The 16,812-nt window shown below is 49.2% G+C and overlaps 1 protein-coding gene across 1 annotated transcript in view; it reads left to right on the plus strand.

The window, feature by feature from the left end:
• Positions 1 to 2,550: 2,550 nt before the first annotated feature.
• MBOAT2 (membrane bound glycerophospholipid O-acyltransferase 2) overlaps positions 2,551 to 16,812 on the plus strand; it is a 174,395-nt gene continuing 160,133 nt past the window's right edge. Inside the window, exon 1 of the mRNA XM_075557133.1 lies at positions 2,551 to 2,883. Within this exon, the coding sequence (XP_075413248.1) occupies positions 2,809 to 2,883 (75 nt within the window). The 5' untranslated portion in view covers positions 2,551 to 2,808. The remainder of the gene's footprint in view (positions 2,884 to 16,812) is intronic.

A 16,812-nucleotide genomic window follows, 5' to 3' on the forward strand; every position in this document is an offset into this window, starting at 1 on the left:
CTGAAGTAATTTCACGTAATTGCCCCCAAATGGAGAATGTTTTCTGCCAAGTCCTACTAAGATCCTGCCTTCCTTTTGCTCTAAGGCAGTGGTTCTCAATCTGTGGGTTGTGACCCCTTTGGGAGTCGAAAGACACTTTTACAGGGGTCGCCCGATTCATAACAGTAGCAAAGTTAGTTGTGAAGTAGCCACGAAAATAACTTTATGGTTGGGGGGGTCACTACAACATGAGGAACTGTATTAAAGGGTCGCAGCCTGAGGAAGGTTGAGAACCACTTTTTAAGGAAACATCTTTTTGTAGACATTTGTTCTAGATCAAAATCCTATCTTTATGCTACTTACTTTAGAGACACCAGCAGAGGTGTTTCCTAGGCCTGACAGGTATGACAAGTGTCCTGGACTTGCTTCGGGGGCAACCCTGAGCCCTAATCTATTGGCTATGTTTCCAGGGCCAGCAACTTAGCACAAATTGCTGTTGGTTCTATTTCCCAGAGATACTCCAGTGATGGTAATAGGAGTGTGTTCCCAACACAGACCTCTTAAGCTTTTCCTGGAGTGTGTATGCTCAGCCACCATTATGTTTCCTCTATACTTCCCTAAGTTGAGAAAAGAAGAAATGAGCATTTTCTATGATCACATTAACAGAGAGGTCCAGATAAGATAGTAGAACAAGCAGGCCATTGTAGACGTTTGTTGTGCAATCGATTACAATGCCTATCGGGACCCTATGCCAGACAGGAAAACCTAACTTACTGCTAGTCAGTTGATCTGGACGCACAGTGACCATACTGGTCAGATGATGACTGCTCCCTCGGGTTTCTGAGGCTGTAAATCTTTGTGGAAGTAGAAAGCCTCGTGGGACTGGCCCCCTGTGTAACCCACTAAACCACGGGGGCTTCCTAAAGACAATAGGGATTTGGGTTGTTTTTAAACTCCTCCACCAATCCTTTATTCGATTTGGGTTGAAAATCTACTGAACTAGGATTAAGTTAACCAAGCAGTGAAAAGAAGTATAGGCAGAAAGGAAGTGTACTTATTGATCCAATTACCCTTTTCCACCCACCAGAGAGGCAAGGGAAGCCCAGAAAGTGACTTACTGAAGCGCACGTTACCGTCTCATTAGTGAAGAATCTAGACTACCAATCAAGCAAATGGAATGCCTGGTGAACATTTCTGGCTGGGTTTATGTGAGGAAGAATATCTAGTGCAGAAGAGGTTACTTGGATTTTAACCCATTTTAGTAGCTGTGCTCTGTTGAATGAACATCTCTGTGACTCAATTTCTCCGATTGAGGGTGATAATTATACAGAAGTCCTGTGGGACTAATACCTTTGCTTGTGACTAAATTCTCAATAAACATTGGTTATCTCTCCCAAGGAGTACTTGGGTGGTGTCAACTAACCAAAAGTTTGGCAGTCTGAGTTCACCCTGAGTGCTGTGTAAGAAGGCTTGGCCATCCATCCATCTACTTCTGTAAAGGCAGCCATTGAAAATCCTACAGGAGTGGGTGGGCCCAGTTCCACTCTGACACACACACGTTGCCAGGAGACAGAAACGGACCTCCAACTAGAACTAGAATTTCTTTCCCCAAATTTCAACAGCTAGCCCTTGGATTTTGAACTCTCCTGACTGTCTCTCCTGGAGTCTCCTAAATCCAAGTCAACAGTTCAAAAAGCTCACATGCTATACTTTAATCAGGTGTGGGGGCAAGTGGGTTATGTGCACACAGAATAGACACCCATCCTTTCGTAGAAGCAGCTCACATCAAACGTCTCGAGTGAGCATGATTCAAGGGGGTGCAGACGGCTAGCAAAGGCCTTGCTAAAGGTGGGAAGGTGGATGTTGGGGCAGCGGGCACACACAGTTCTAGGCGTGAACACACCTGTCTCCCACTGGAATGCCCAGGTGTGGCGTGAGGTCGACGGCAATGCACAGGAGGCTGGATGGTGTTCAAGTGTCAGCGTTGGCACCTCACTCCTGAAGAGACAAGGGCTTCTTATCTAGGTCACTTCTTTGGGTTTGTGGCTCCGCTTCTTCCTGTTCTCAGCTGATGCCCAGCTGCCCTCGGGCTGACGTCCCTCACGTGCCCCTTTGTGTCTGGAGGCCACCCCGCTCGGCTTTGTGTCCAGTGTCCCTCCTAACGACAGGGTGCTTCCGGTCCTTGGGGAAGGCGAAATAAGGGTGGAGTTGGCAAAGACCCACCACCTCCCGAACCAGGCAGAGGGGACCCCGCGCCGCCAGCAACCGCCCTCGCCCCGTCGGCCAGCGCTCGGCGCTGGGGGCGGGGCGTGACTCGACCGACACCTTTGATTGGCTGCGGGGGCCAGGGCGCCGCGCCGCGATTGGGCCGCGGGGCTGTCTGGCCCGAGCGTGCGCGAGGTGGGAGGGGCGGCTCGGAGCTGCTGGAAGTCCGGGGGGCCGCGGGGGGCGGCAGGCGCCGCTGAGGAGCCGCTGAGGAGCCGCCGCCGCCGGTCTCGTCGGGCCGGGCCGGTGCCGCTCGGGCGCGGAAGGAGCGGCGGCGGGGTCGGCGGTGGGCGGGCCGCGATCCCGGCGGGGGCGGAGGGAGGGGCGAGCGGTTCCCCGCCTCCCTCGGCCCCGCCCCGCTCCCGCCCGAAGCCGCTCGGGCCGCGGACGGAGGAGCGAGCGCGCAGGAGGCAGCGCCGGTTACATCCCCATCCTCCGCGTCCTCGGCCGCCGCTGCCTCCGCCCGGGCCGAGCGCAGGCGGGCGGGCGGGCGAGCGAGCGAGCGAGCGAGCGCGCGCGGGAGCCGGCGAGGGAGGCAGCGGGCGGCCGAACCGAGGTCCGGCCATGGCCACCACCAGCACCACGGGCTCCACCCTGCTGCAGCCCCTCAGCAACGCCATGCAGCTGCCCATAGACCAGGTATTCCCGAGCCGGCCCGCGCGCCCCCCGCCAGCTCCGCCGGGGCTCGGGCGGAGTCGGGGTGGCGGAGCCGCCCCCACGGCCGGGTGCCGCCGCGGCATCTGGTGGCATCTCGTCGTGGCCGCCCTCCCCCGGGTGGTGGTGCCCATCTGCTCGGTGCCCGGGGTGGGGGTGGGGGCGGGGGCGCGGGAAGCCCCCGGGCCGCCCTGCTCCGCCAGCCGAGCCCCGAGCGGGAGAGGGCGACCAACCTGTTATTGTCTGACAGCCACCTCGCCGCGTCTGCCGGCGGTCGGCTCTCTCCCCGTGCGCCCACCCAGCCCCCACCGCCCTCCCGCCCAGCCCCCTGTTCCCGGGCGGGGTGGGCGAGCGCCGTGCTCCACGCTCTAGACTCGCCGCGAGGGCCGTGCATCTCGACGTGCGTGTGGGCAGACTCCGGCGCGGGCTCCGCCGCGGCAGCCGCCGTGCAGTTTGCCTCCGGGCAGCCCGAGGAGTTCCCGACCGCAGCCCGCGCCGCCCCGCGTGCCTCCTGGCCGGCGTGCCCACGGGCTGCCTCCGTCCGCGCCCACGGGCTGCGCTGTCGAGGCTGCGCGAGTGGTCGTGCCCCCGCGGCGCGCGTCCCTGGGTGCGACCCCACGGGGACGCACTGTGAGACGCGTCCCGAGTGCCTTGGAGCCTGAAGTTCAAATGTGGACACCTGGATGTGGGAGAGGGGCGGTATGGTGGATGGGTCGAGGAAAGGATACTCTCGGGACATTCAGCTCCGCTCTGTGGTTTATTGAAAGGGAAAGAGGCAATACTTTTAGAGGTTGGGAAGAAAGGCACGGCGAGTTACTTAATGACAGGATTTCTAGGAGCTGCGACTTCGTAGAAGGAAGCCCCCCCTTACCTGCTGTCCTCCATTTCTGCCCCACCCACCCCCAGCCACACAGGACCCTCATCGTGGAAGGATGGCGTTTAAATGAGACTCATGAAGTTTGCTTCAAAGGAAGGCCCCTCAAACTACGGGCCCCGGGAGCCGCATGCGCCCCCTGAGGACATTTATCCGCCTCGCCCGGTGTTTGTTTTTTTGCTTCAAAATAAGATAGGTGCAGTGTGTATAGGAATTTGTTCATAGTTTTTTAAAAAAACTATAGGCCAGCCTTCCAAAGGGTCTAAACTATATAGTCCAGCCTTCCAAAGGGTCTGAGGGACAGTGAACTGGCCTCCTTTTTAAAAAGCTTGAGGACCCTTGGTAGGCCCTAAATAAATATTCACTGAGAAACAAACAGGGATGGGAGGGGGGGAAGAGGATCGGTTTTTAATCAGGAAAAAAAATGTCTTTTGTTGTAGTTTGATTTCAGGCAGTTGTTGGGGTAAATTAAGTTCATTGAACTAGCCCCAGGGTAAAGGGAATTTACTTTGAGAAGTTCTCTCGAAATACTCTCAGACGTACTTGATCTGGAAAAGCGTTTGGATGTTACCAGCAGTACGGGTGCACTGTCTTTGTCTTGAACGTTGTTCTTACACCTTCAGCAAGCTCATTTCCAATATACGATTCTTCTGTGCCTGGGCTGTTTATCACAATCCATACATACATCAATTATGTAAAGCCCATCTGTATATTCATTGCCCTCTTCAGTTTCAAAGCATTTGCTCTCCAATTATGCCCTTTGCATCAGGTCCTCTTTTTTCCCCCCAAACCCTTGATAATTTATAAGTGACTATTTTGTCCTATCTTGCCCTGTCCGATGTCTCCCTTCACCCACTTTTCTGTTGTCCGTCCCCCAGGGAGGAGGTCACATGTAGATCCTTGTAACAGTTCCCTGGGCTGTTTATAATGAGACCTGTTTTGTTCACTACTGGGGACCCGGGAAGACTGAAGTATGTCAAGAAATTAGTCAACATTCGGTTCATATGCGAATTCTATGCTGTATTAAGTCAAAGCTTTAATTAATGGTAAAGTACCTACACCCCACATAGGTACTACTGGAACAGCAGTTATGGTGAGCATCTTGCTAATGGATCAAAGCACCAGTAGTGAAATTTACCGTGTATTTATTGTATTTGAGGGGGTCATGAGAAAGTTTGTGGAAAGTTTTAATTCCATTTCCCAAGAACTTCTTGAAGTCCCCTGTGTGGCGCGTTTCTAAGTGGTTCAGAAATGGAGTGGGATTTTTGTTACTTTCACAGCCCTACGGAGACTTCTGACTGATCTCCAAACAATTTCAGCTTTTGACCTTTTAGTGTATTACACCCTGACTTAAATAGGTTGCTGCCTAGCTAATTATATACAGGACAGGTATCGGTTTAAGCTTCTTGTTGCTGATGAGGAGCAAGGGAACTAGGCGTATATCTTTTTTATTTCCTATAAGCAGATAGGCATATTTTCTTTCTCTATATTAAAGTCCTATTTACTTGTTTTGTGTGTGCCAAAGCTTCTCTACAATGATGTTACTCTTTGGTATGCCAATTTCTTATAATTTACATAATGCTTATGACTTTGGAAAGTGATTCATTATTAATTATTTCATTTAAAAGTCTCAGCAATCCAGAGGAAGTTCTTTATAGAACTGAGATAGGAAAATCCAGGTAAGCTGACAATGCTTGCATTTTGAGGTAAGGTTAGTTAAGTCTTGAGGCTACTGTATTCATATCATACAAGCTTTACCCTTTTTCCTTTTAAATTATGGGTACTGTTGAGAATCCACACGCCGGATTCACAGGTCCCTGACATTCCTGACGTTCTGCACCACCATCCCCACCATGTTTATTCCCTTATCAGTCCAATCTTACAAGTCCGTCCCGCCCCCTCCAGCTTGCTAGCTCATCTTTCAAGTGACTGCTGTGGATTTGACCTCTGGTAGTTCTTAAAGGCGCATAATTGATAGTACTCAAAAAGTTTTTTTCTTTTAACTACTTGAGCTAAGTAAACTATTGGGCCAGTTTTAAGAAAATTTCAGGGGGTGTCTTCAGGGCTACAGTTTCAGGGGTTCATCTACCCTCTAGGATTCCAGAAAGTCTATAGTCCTATAGAATTTGAAATTCTGTTCTACACGTCCCCCACCCCCACCACACACACACACACACACACACACACACACTTTTGATCCCAATTCTTCTATGGAGTCTCTGATCAGAATGTTCAGTAGTGGTTCAGCCAGGCACCATGCCTTCCTCTGGTCTCATAGTGAAGTGGGCAGTTGTCCCAGAGAAAAGCCGAATGACTCAGAATCCCTCCTTGGCTGTGGGATCGGGGGATCCTGGCTGGTGTTTGTCCTCTGTTACTCTAGCTAGGTAGAGATCAAATGCCTTGGCTTGCCACTCGCCTGCTTTGAAGACCCCAGGCACTGCTCAGTGAAGTAGGGGGTGGAACAGGTGCACCTCCTGCTCCAGGCCAATTAACCAGGATGTTCCATGAAGCCATAAGCCTACGGCCTGTGAGGGGTTTGGTTGTACTATAGCAGCCTCATTAGTTGTCCCCCTACTTTATTGTTGTCCATATACTTTCACATTGTTGGCAATTCATTTGCTTATGGGTGTGCAGTCATTGATAAGTTATTAATCAGCTGTATCAACCCCACCCTTCATTAGGACCATTTCCCCATTACTGTTAGCCCCTTCTCTCCTACCTCCTCCTTCAAACCAAAACCAAATCCACTGCCACCGAGCCCATGCCCACTTAGAGCGACTGACCCTACAGGACAGGGTAGCACTGCCCCCGTGGGGTTCTGAGACGAGAGAGGAGCCCCGTCTGTTTCCTGGTGATTTCCAACTGCTGGTATTGTGGTTAGCAGCCCAAGGATAAACAAACATTACCCATTATAAAATGAAATTTGCCTTTTCCTGACTATAGGCGTGAAGTCATGCCCTGTTTGTTCGTTGGTGGTCGGCCTGGTTCTCGCAGCAGAGGCCTCCGGCTTCATCCTTAGGTTACAGTCCCCAAGGCTACATTGCTCCTCCCTGTCGTCTCGTCTGTTGGTGGCGCCCAGGTTGGTCCCCCTGTCTGGTTGTGGTAAATGAAGCTGCACGAACATGGGTGTGCAAGTCCCTTTTGGGGTCTCTGCTCTCACATCTTTTGGGAGCCACATTTTTATGCAAATAATGTTCATGTTCTTCGTTTTGAAAACCACACAAGCCCTTTGTGAATCAGTTTCCCATGGCCAGTGTGCGCATTATCTACGTCAGGGCATTAAATGCGAAAAACACCGTGTATAACGAGTGTAGTTACAAGGTCACGTGGTAGCTCTATTTTGGATTTTTTGAGGCGCCGCCACTCAGCTTTCAACAGTGACCCTTTTTTGCATTCCCATGAGCCGCGGTGGCTCAGGGTTCCCATTTGTCCACAGCCTCGCCAAAAGTGCCAAGCCTTAGCTTCGATAGTCATAATAAATTGTTTCTCTGAATGAAGTACCAGAGAACTGCCTTTTTTTTTTTTTACTAATGAAACTCTTGGAAGGACTGAAAATTCTCACAAAATTGAATGCATAATCATGTCAGGTTATTATATTTTTAGAGAGCTAACAATAGGAAAAATGGACAAGCACAAATAAAAGTCCACATTGAAAGAAAGCCTGAGAATTGGTTGTAATCAAATTGTGCGACGCGACAGGAGAGTCACCTGGGGAGTACAGAGTGCAGAGATCAGCTCGCTAGGATGTTGATCTGCTATGCCCCACAGTGCTCAGGATATCTGGGAAGTTTCAGAGGCAGTTGTTAGAGTCCAGGAAGAAAAGGACTCTTAAGAAAAATAGTGCAAAAAAAAAAAAGTAGTGCAGCTTTTTCTGGGCTGAGTTTGGATCTGATGAAATGCTGTGATTTGTTGGCGTCTGTGGGATGTGTGGGCGCGGGTGGTGGCACTGGGCCGTAGGCACTGGGACTAAGGAAGGCACAGAAAGGTGTTGCCAGGCAGTTTGATTTCGACTGGCATTTCCATCCAGAGTGACCTTCAGGTACAGACCGTGTGTACGTGGTAGAGCTTCTCTTTAAGTTCAAGTCAATGATGCTGCACTAGTTGGGGCAGAGTACGATTTCAGAGCAGAGAGGTCTGTCATCGATAGGTTTCCTCTTTCCGCTTCCGCCCCCTCTGAGGGCAATGCTTAGTAGGTGGTCATCATCAAGGGGCCTTTTGGAGAGTGGGCTTTGAGGGCCAAGGGAAGGGTTGAACACCCTCCCAGAAGACATCAGCTTGTGTTCTCTATCTGCCACTGAAATGGTGACTTTTCCAAAGACCCAGAGCGAGTACCAAACTGAAAGCGGGTTATGTTCCCAGATCCACCTACTTTTGACTGCCCCCCCTTTAAAAAAATCCCAACCTCTGTGTTCTATAAATTTGATTGCTCTAACTGTCAATTGGCAGAGTCTGTTAGGTTTGTAGTTCTTTCTCTCCTTTCCATCTTTCCCTTCTGAATGGCTTTCTTTCTGTAATCCCCACAGTACTCACCAGAGTGAGTGTCCCTAGTGATGTGCGCAGGATGGCAGGCTGCGTGAGAGGCCCACGCGGGGCAACTGGCCTGCATCCTGGTGGACAGTGTGATGTGTCCGGTACAGGGCTTCTGCTTCAGAGATTACTTCTCCAACTTTGAAGCGGGAGACTGGGTTGGGGAGAGTGAGTGAACGCAGTTTTCCAAGATTAGGAGTTAGATTCTACTTAGGGAAAAGACGTTTTTGGAGGAGAAAGGAGTGTGGAGACTGATAAAATCAGTTTCCTTTTTTTTCTAGTCAAGAGGTGGTCAGATACTAATTGGACCTTTTCTGAGCACTCTCTGTCTCCCCTTCCCCATGAAGTTTAGGCAATCAATGAGGTGGGGAGACGGGAGAGAGTAGTTGGAAGCATTGCCAGTGCTGCTGAGTCGATTCCAGCTTACAGAGACCCTGCATCGGGTTTAAGCAACTATAAGTCTTCACAGGAGCAGAGAGCCTCAACACCCCCCCCCCCGACCCCCCCACAGAGGGGCTAGTGGATTTGAACTGACGATCTTTCAGTTAGTGGTCCATGTCTACCCTGTAGCTTCGTTAGCATGAAGCTTCTTTGCTGCTCCTCAGCATCTGTGATGTGGTCAGTCTCCTTTTACAGAGGGAGAAATAGGCCATGTGCTCCAAATTGGGTTGTTGAGACTATTACACCGAAGAGAAGACGGTGAATGACGACAAAACAGACTAATGAAGGATTTTTTTTAATTGCCATTTGAAACCTCTAGGCTTGTCTCTCCTGAGTTGAGGATTCATCTTCATCATATTTAAATATGGAGACATTTGAATACTGAGATGCCTTTTAGCAGGGAAGGCATATGGAACTGATCCTGGGGGTAAGCCTCTCAGCTAACTAATTTGGGATATGTCACCTTTCATAAATGAGTCTCCTCTTGTGTAATATAAAATGTAGCTTGGGCTTAGCTTTGAAGTGCCATGATTCCTAGTTGTTGTTTTTTTTAATTAGCTGAAGAAGCTGCCCCCAATTCTTTTTTGGACTAAGTTGGAAATATCAATAAAAACTTAATGTGAGGGAAGCTCTCAACAACAAGAGCTGAAACTACCTCTCTAATTAGAAGCAACGAAGTAAGACACCACAAGCCCTGAAAGTTGTCGGTGATGTAGGCTACCAGGAAATGGTCATGCGGTAGTGTGACAGGAATGGCAGGGCCAGGTCTGGAATTACACTCTGCCAGCCCTTTGACAGAGTGCCACCTTTACCTCTTGCCTCATCTGTAAAATGAGAATAATAGAGATTGTCTGCTCATAGCTTACGGGCATTCACTGTTGGTTCACTTGGCATCCTTGCCTTCCCCAGACGGCGCTCCCATGTGCCGCCACCACTCGTCCATCAGGACAGGCCTCTGTGTTGCCATGATGCTGGGCAGGGTCCAGCAGAGGTTCCAGGCTCAGTGAGCTATGAAGAATGGCCTGCGATGGCCTTCTGGAAACAGCCAGTGAACAATGGCGGTGGCCCATAGTCTGTTGAGAAGATTGAAACAATCTAAGTGACATGCTTACCCCTGGTATATGTTTGATGTACGTTTCTCTCCTAAGGACGCATTTGGAATTAATCTATTTTTTGTTGTTGTTGAGATTTTAACATCTGTTCATGTATGTTTCATTTTTAATTTTGAGAGCTTCCTTTTTAGGAAGGGACAGAAGAGGCCCAGGTTTGGTGCTATGCCCACATAGTGATTAAGCTAGCATTAAAATCTAGCTTTAAATTTGGAGTCAAAAGTGTTTTCTTTTGTTGTCTTTTTATGTCTCAAAGTTCTTTGTCCTGCAGTATTGAAGGTGTTTCCTGTATTCTCACTGCTTTTCAGTCGCCCTACACTGTTACGTCAGTTCCAGCTCATAGCAGCCCTCTAGGAGAGAATGGAATTGCTACGTACACACGCACACACACTCACACTCACACTCACACTCCCACTCCCATTCCCTCCCTCCCTCCAGTTCTGGTAAGTTTCAACCACTGACTGACTTTTTGGTGAGCCGATGAGTGCTTTAGCCACACCATCACCAGGGTCCCTAGTTTAGTGGAGGTGGGTTGAGAGGTGGCATTGAGGAGATGGCTGAGCTTAGATATACTCCCTTGGTCCCTATTGACCCAATCCAATCCACAGAGACTAAAGTTGAGAGAGAAGGAAAAAAGGCTGATTGGTCTGAAGTTCAGGGAGTTCTGTGAACTCCTGAATTTACAGGACCCAGTTTAGCTTGTTGATGACTTAGGGTGAGAGAGGGGGAGGAGGTGGGGGGGGGCGGGGGGGCGCGCAATTCATCTACAATGTAGGGGAAGTGTGTTGTCTGGACTCCCATGCTTACAGTCCATACCCATGTGGCCTTTCCTGGATGGCTAGGGCTGAAGTGACAAGAACCTCACCAAAATGGAGAGAGAAATGTACTGGATGCCTGAGCAGGCTGTGCATTGCTGCAATTTGATGGCTTTTTCTGCACTAGACTTTGCTTCTGAATGCAGGACCAGCCGGAGTTGTGGTAGGCAACAGATTGAATTAGGGAACCAAGGAGACTAGGTACTGTGTTAAGAGCTGTGGACGGTTTTCGGGAGATCAATAAGGAATCATACTGAGGGTAAGTAAAAAGGTGTGCTACCAAAGTTGCAGTTCATACACACATGGCTTCGTTCCTGTAGCTCTTCTTTCTGTCCTCCTCGCCCAAGGAACATGGAAAGGAACACAGCTTGGGTCCCAGAGGAGGCCTCAACTGCCAGCTGTTTTGACATCGTGTAAATGAAAGAGCACAGGGCTCTTCTGGGAAGGGTTAGCAAGATAGAAACACCACTTTCAGGAGCGTGTGGACCTCGTTGGAGGGTATGTTGAGAAGAAAAGGCCTCATGATTTTATATTTTTGTTTGTTAAGTTGCCACAAATGATTGTGTAGTACTACATTTTGACTTAGTTTCACGTAGTCCCCACGTGCTGGCGCTGGTGGGCTTGCAGGGGTCAGAACGAAGGAGCAGAATCTGGAAGAGGTGGTCGTCTACAAAGGGCTGCTTGTCAGGAGGAACCGTGGGGTGCCGTTGGGGGATTCAGCCCAACTGGGAAGTTGAGGAGGAAAGAAGGAGATAACTGCATCCCCAGCTCTCTCCCCCAACACCTGTGCTCTCTCATGGGTGTCTCCCACTGGGGCAACCCTGTGTCAGAGAGAAAGGTGGATGCTTTGTGGAGCTGCAGGGCCATTTATGTATTTTCTGAGACATTTTGATTATTGATAATCCTTTTACAATGTTACTAATTTCTGTATCTTGCAAATAGAAACAAAAAAGCCTTGTGCCAGGCTTCTTTCTTTGTATTTATCCATGGCAATCCATGCCTGCCCCCCCCCCCGGCCCCCACTCAAGTTCTGTCAACTTGGCTAGGCCATGATTCCCAGTATGTGGTAATTGTTTTCCTTTTTGTAATCTGATGGCATCACCTTCTATTTTATGATGTGCTGTCAACCTGAGCCTCTGCCTATGGTTCACGAGGATTGGGTTGTGTCTTTCCAGTTAGTGAGGCAGGGTTAGGGTGGAAGGTATTGCCCTTACTTCGTCTACACCCTTATTCAGGTCTGAGGGGGAGTTTCTCTGTCATCTGGCGGCATCACCTTCTGTTGGACAAGAGGTGACAGAGGGAAGTGGTCAGAGGAACAGGGACTGCACTATGATCAAGAGCACATCCTTTGGACCCAGGATCCCTGTCCCGAAACCGTACTAGACTTAGGGGAAGCGTGTTGCTAAGACCCACGGAGATTCCTAAGGAAGGCTGGGCCCACAGATGCTGAAGGGGTTCAAATCCTCCCTGCCCCTAAGCTGAGAGAGAGAGCCTTCTCTGGAGCCAGCACCCTGAACTGCTTGGACTTAACAGCCCGCATCACCTCCCCAAGGAGTAGATTTCAGTTTGTATGTTTTAGTAGACTTCTGTGTCCTGGGGGTAGCCCAGGTAGGCTAATAATTTGGAATCCTTCAAAGACATGGCTCTTAGCTTCATCTTTATTCTTGTGAGGAGACGCCCTGGCGGAAGGAGGACTGCTCTGGAGGCTGTCAGCTGAGATCCCCTTATTAAGCCCCTAGCAGCTCAACTGAACTCAAACGTGGTTGGACTGCTGAGTTAGCCCCGACTTGTGACAATGGCCTGCGCTGCCCGAGCCTGCATCAGCCTCAGGGCTGGTGGGCAGATTGGATGATTGTGATCCCTGGAGGGTTTTGTTGGCTCATTTTCGAGAAGTAGCTTTCTTGCTTGTCTGGAAGCTCCTCAGCTCTACATCACAGCAACATCTGCCTCAGGTTCCGGTGGTTCCTTGGCCACGTGACCTAGCGCGCTGCTGATCTTGTGTGCATTTCAGTGTCCTCGCCGTAAGACAGGAGGTCTCATCCTGTAGGGCAGTGGTTCTCAACCTTTCTAATGCTGTGACCTTTTGATACAGTTCCTCATGTGGGGGTGACCCCCCCCAACCATAAAATTATTTTCGTTGCTACTTCTTCACTGTTAATTTTGTTACAGTCAAGCCGCAGCCAGTGGTAGGTGTGGCTTCGTGTTCGGCGCTTCCCCAGATGTAGAGGACACGGTGCTTGTCCCTCAGGTGGTTCAGCATCTGCTCGGGCACTGTCAGGGTCTGTTTGCATTCCTAGCGTGTGGCCGGCCATGGGTCAGACCCCAGGGACACACTCAGCAATGTGACGCTGTCTAGATGAGTGGGTTTCCAAGCTTTCAGAAACAGCAGACAACCTGGAGGGTTTCGCCAGGTAGAGAGGTGGGCGGCTTCTTGACTGGGGCATTTCAGTGCGAGATTGCTGACGCCTCACTTTCTCACCCTCTTTTATTGGCCATCCTGTGCTGACCCACTTCACTGGTCCTCGGCTGACTCAGCTCCTCGGATGCGGCTCAGGCCATTGTTCCCTGGACCCAGGTTCCTCCAGCTGATCATCACAGGAGCCTCTCCCTTGGAAATTAAGGCACCTGTCAGGTCAAGGGTACACAAGGACAGTACAGCAGAGTTGTTAAATAGAAATAAGCTATCTGCAGCTTTTTTGCCGACTGCTTCTGGGTTCTCTTTAAAAGGAGCATAAGGCCATGCAAAGCACTGAAGGACGTTCGGGCTGCGTGTTCAAAAGAAAATGAAGTGTACCAGGAGGGACCAGCGTTCTCAGCCAGGTCTTACAGGGCCAAGGGTGCTAAGAGGTAATTTGGAAATTTTGATTTTATCAGCGTTTTTAGCTAGTGATTTAGAAAGAATGTGATATAAAAAGAGTTGCGTAATTATCTGAATCCACAAACAACAGAAGCCTGCCACTCTGGCCACCCCCTCCTCCTACCACCAGTTCAGTTTTGTGGGTCTTTCCAAAGGAACTCCTTTGGGATACCCCCACCCCTACCCCCACTCCATTCCCTGCTGCCTGCCAGCCCCAGTCAAAGGAAGTCTGGCTTTTGGTCAATGCCAAGTGAGTCACCAATGGCTCCTGTAGGGGCACAACTCAAAGGGAGCAGTTAAACCTGTTAACTGCATCCAGGTAGGTAGAGGTGAGTGACTGGAAACAGAGGAACAGCCCAGTTGCCAACTGATGGCCACCTCGCTTGTCTCGAAAGCCCAGACTCCCCCGATGGGCTTGTGTTACCATGCCTGGGCACTGAACGAAAAATGAGCCATACTTCTGTTTTAATCCATAATCCCATGGAAGCGTTTGCTAGGTTTTGGAGGTTTCCTATGCCAAACTAGAGGGGTGGTGGTGGTGGTGGTGGTGGTGGTGTGTGTTCTAGCTGTTGATAATTTTAGATCTATTTCAGTTGCTCAGTTTTGTATATTTTGACAGAAAATAGCCCCCTGCTATTCTGAATCCTCCTTTTTGAAGCAAAGCCATGGGTAGAACTGCAGTGTCTGAAAGAAATCCGAGGGGCGCCTCCTTAAAAGGTAATGGAGAGGGGGGTTTCCTGCCCTTTGCAAACTCACTGGTTTCAAAACCATGTGTCCACTGGGGACTCGGTAAATTGTGGTTGGATTGAATGCAACCAACAACCCTCGTGCCCACCAAAAACTCCCGGAAAGACTAGCATTGGCAGATTTTATTTACTGTAAGTTGTTGCTGAACTGGTCAAATCTTGGGGTACGAAGAAGTGCTAAAACCATCAAGTCCCAGCTCTCTGTCAGCACAGATGCTTCCATTTTCTGAGAGGAGGGCCATAGGACCATCTGCACAGTCCATGCCCAGTCCAAAGGCGGCGGGGGGGGGGCGGCTCTCAGTTTACTAATGGTTGACATCCAGAAATGATTGCTGTGGTTAATTTTTCAAGGGAAGCTATAAAGATGAATTTTTTGTGTGTGAAACACACATTTAGTAGTTTGTTTATATACCAAATCAAGACCAGATTACCTACTCAAGAGATAGATAGCAGCTTCTTTTCTAGTTGTGGTCAGTGGTCAGTCCAGTATGGAGCACACTGGTTTGCCCTTTGTCTTAAAGGGAACACTGGCAAACCAGAGGACAACGGAGCAGGCTCATCAGGACCGGATGGGGCTTGGCAGCCTTGGTGTGCCACAGTAGAAAATTCAGTTCTTCCCTTTCCTTCCTTGGTAATTCCATCTTCGAATTGGCAAAAGGAGTTTCACGTGAATGTTCCCTGCCTGGTTCATTTCATGTGGAGAAGGTCACATCTTGGGCAAGCCCGCCCCCACGTGCCCCAGGAGAAGATTGGAATCACGTGCTTGTGTCATGTGTGTCTGTTGTTTCAGATTCATCGTGGTTATTAATGGGTTTGTAAGCATCAAGGTTTTATGTAGGGGAACACTGAATGAAAAGCAAATCTAGCTCGTGGAGAGTAAAGTCTTACTTAGAGAGATCTTAGTTGTCTTCCAGACTCTTGTGAGTTTTTTCTAGAGTAAGTTTTGCCAGAATGGTTTATCTTGTGATGACTGTTGAGCTTCGAGTTTTAAGTTTAATCTATAGCATGCTTCCCTGTGAGTGTTAGCATGCCTTCCCTAATCCAAGGACTGACACAGCTGTTCATGTTAGCCGCATACCAAGAATAGAAGTGACTCAGATTTGAGGTGCATGAGTAGAATGAGAGGATGAGGGTAGGGACTAGAGAGGAGCTACCCTTTGTGTAGCACTGAGTGCAGGCTTGTTCACAGAGTCTGCGGGGAGATGCCATTATCTTTCCATTCCATTTTTCTGTGATCTTTTGAAGTGCCCCCATCTTTGGGTAGAGTTCAGGGGACCCTTAGTCTAAGATTATAATTCTTGTTGCTGTAAGTATAGTCCTTGTGCACTCCTACAGCAGGAAACAAGTTAATAGCTTCTACTTTTGTTCCTAGAAAATATTTTTAAAATATTTGTAAAGGAGCGGAGCCTGGTGGCGGCGTAGTGATGCACTGGGCTCCTAACAGCAAAGTGAGCAGTTCGAAACCACCAGCTGCTCCGAGGGAGAAAGACGAGACCCTCTAATTCCTTGAAGAGATGCAGTCTTAGAAGCCCACAGAGGCAGTTCTATGCTGCTGGGTCTGTGGGGTCGCTATGAGTCAGCCTCGACTTGATAGCAGTGAATTTGCTTTGCTTTGGTGTTTGTGGAAAAGCGTGGTAAAGTTGGCATGAAAACACTGAATATATGCCTTTTTTGAGATGTGTATAGAAAGTCTAATATGCGACGCTAACACTGAGTAGTGTAATTTGGTGGGATTATTGCATCTTTGTTAAAATTCTTGCTGTGGATTTGTAAAAAGGTAGATTTCAATTTTTAAGGTATTGGATGTAAAAATGAATGGGGAACTATGAGATCCCCAGAGTGTTTTGGCATAGACTCACAGAGTTTTAACACAAAGGACTATAAAGTGATCTGTCAGGGTGACAGGAATATGGTATTTGGTGGGAGACAATTGAGTTGACTTAAAAAAAAAAGCTCTAGGTGGGATATAAAAGACAAAGACATATTGGACTCCTTGCAACAGAGACAAAATAGAGTGGAACAGGAGGCGTGGACGGTTTTTCTTTTTGTATTGTTTTTATTGAAAGTGGGAGCCCCTAAAAAGCAATGAGATCATTAACCTGCTCCTATTTTGTCCCGAATGCCCGATCTGGGGCATGTGTGGTATTTGGCTTTTGGCTCACATAGAACGAAGGTGGTACAGTTCCATTTGCTCTGCTTAGGCGGCTCACAGACCAGCTTCAGCGTGCACCACTGCTATGCAGCCAGTCCTGAGTCCTGGTGGCACCCCCAGGCAAAGAAAGCGGGAGCCACTTTATGGTTTTCAGAAGGATGTCACCGCTTAGAAGCAAGGTGCCAAGCCTGCCTTCTGAGGGGCGTTTGGTGGCTTCCAACCAACAGCCTATTTTGGCTAGTGTGATTGAGTGCTTAGCCGTTGTGCCAACCAGTGACCCTATTTTAAGTTAGTATAGCAGAAAAGATAGAATATTTAGAAAAGCTATCTCTGACACGCAGAGTTTCATAGACTAGCTAGCAGTAGTAGTAGTGGTAGTAGTATTTAGGCTAA

The sequence above is a fragment of the Tenrec ecaudatus genome, chromosome 8 (genome assembly GCF_050624435.1).
Source record: "Tenrec ecaudatus isolate mTenEca1 chromosome 8, mTenEca1.hap1, whole genome shotgun sequence".
Classification (NCBI taxonomy): Eukaryota; Metazoa; Chordata; class Mammalia; order Afrosoricida; family Tenrecidae; genus Tenrec; species Tenrec ecaudatus.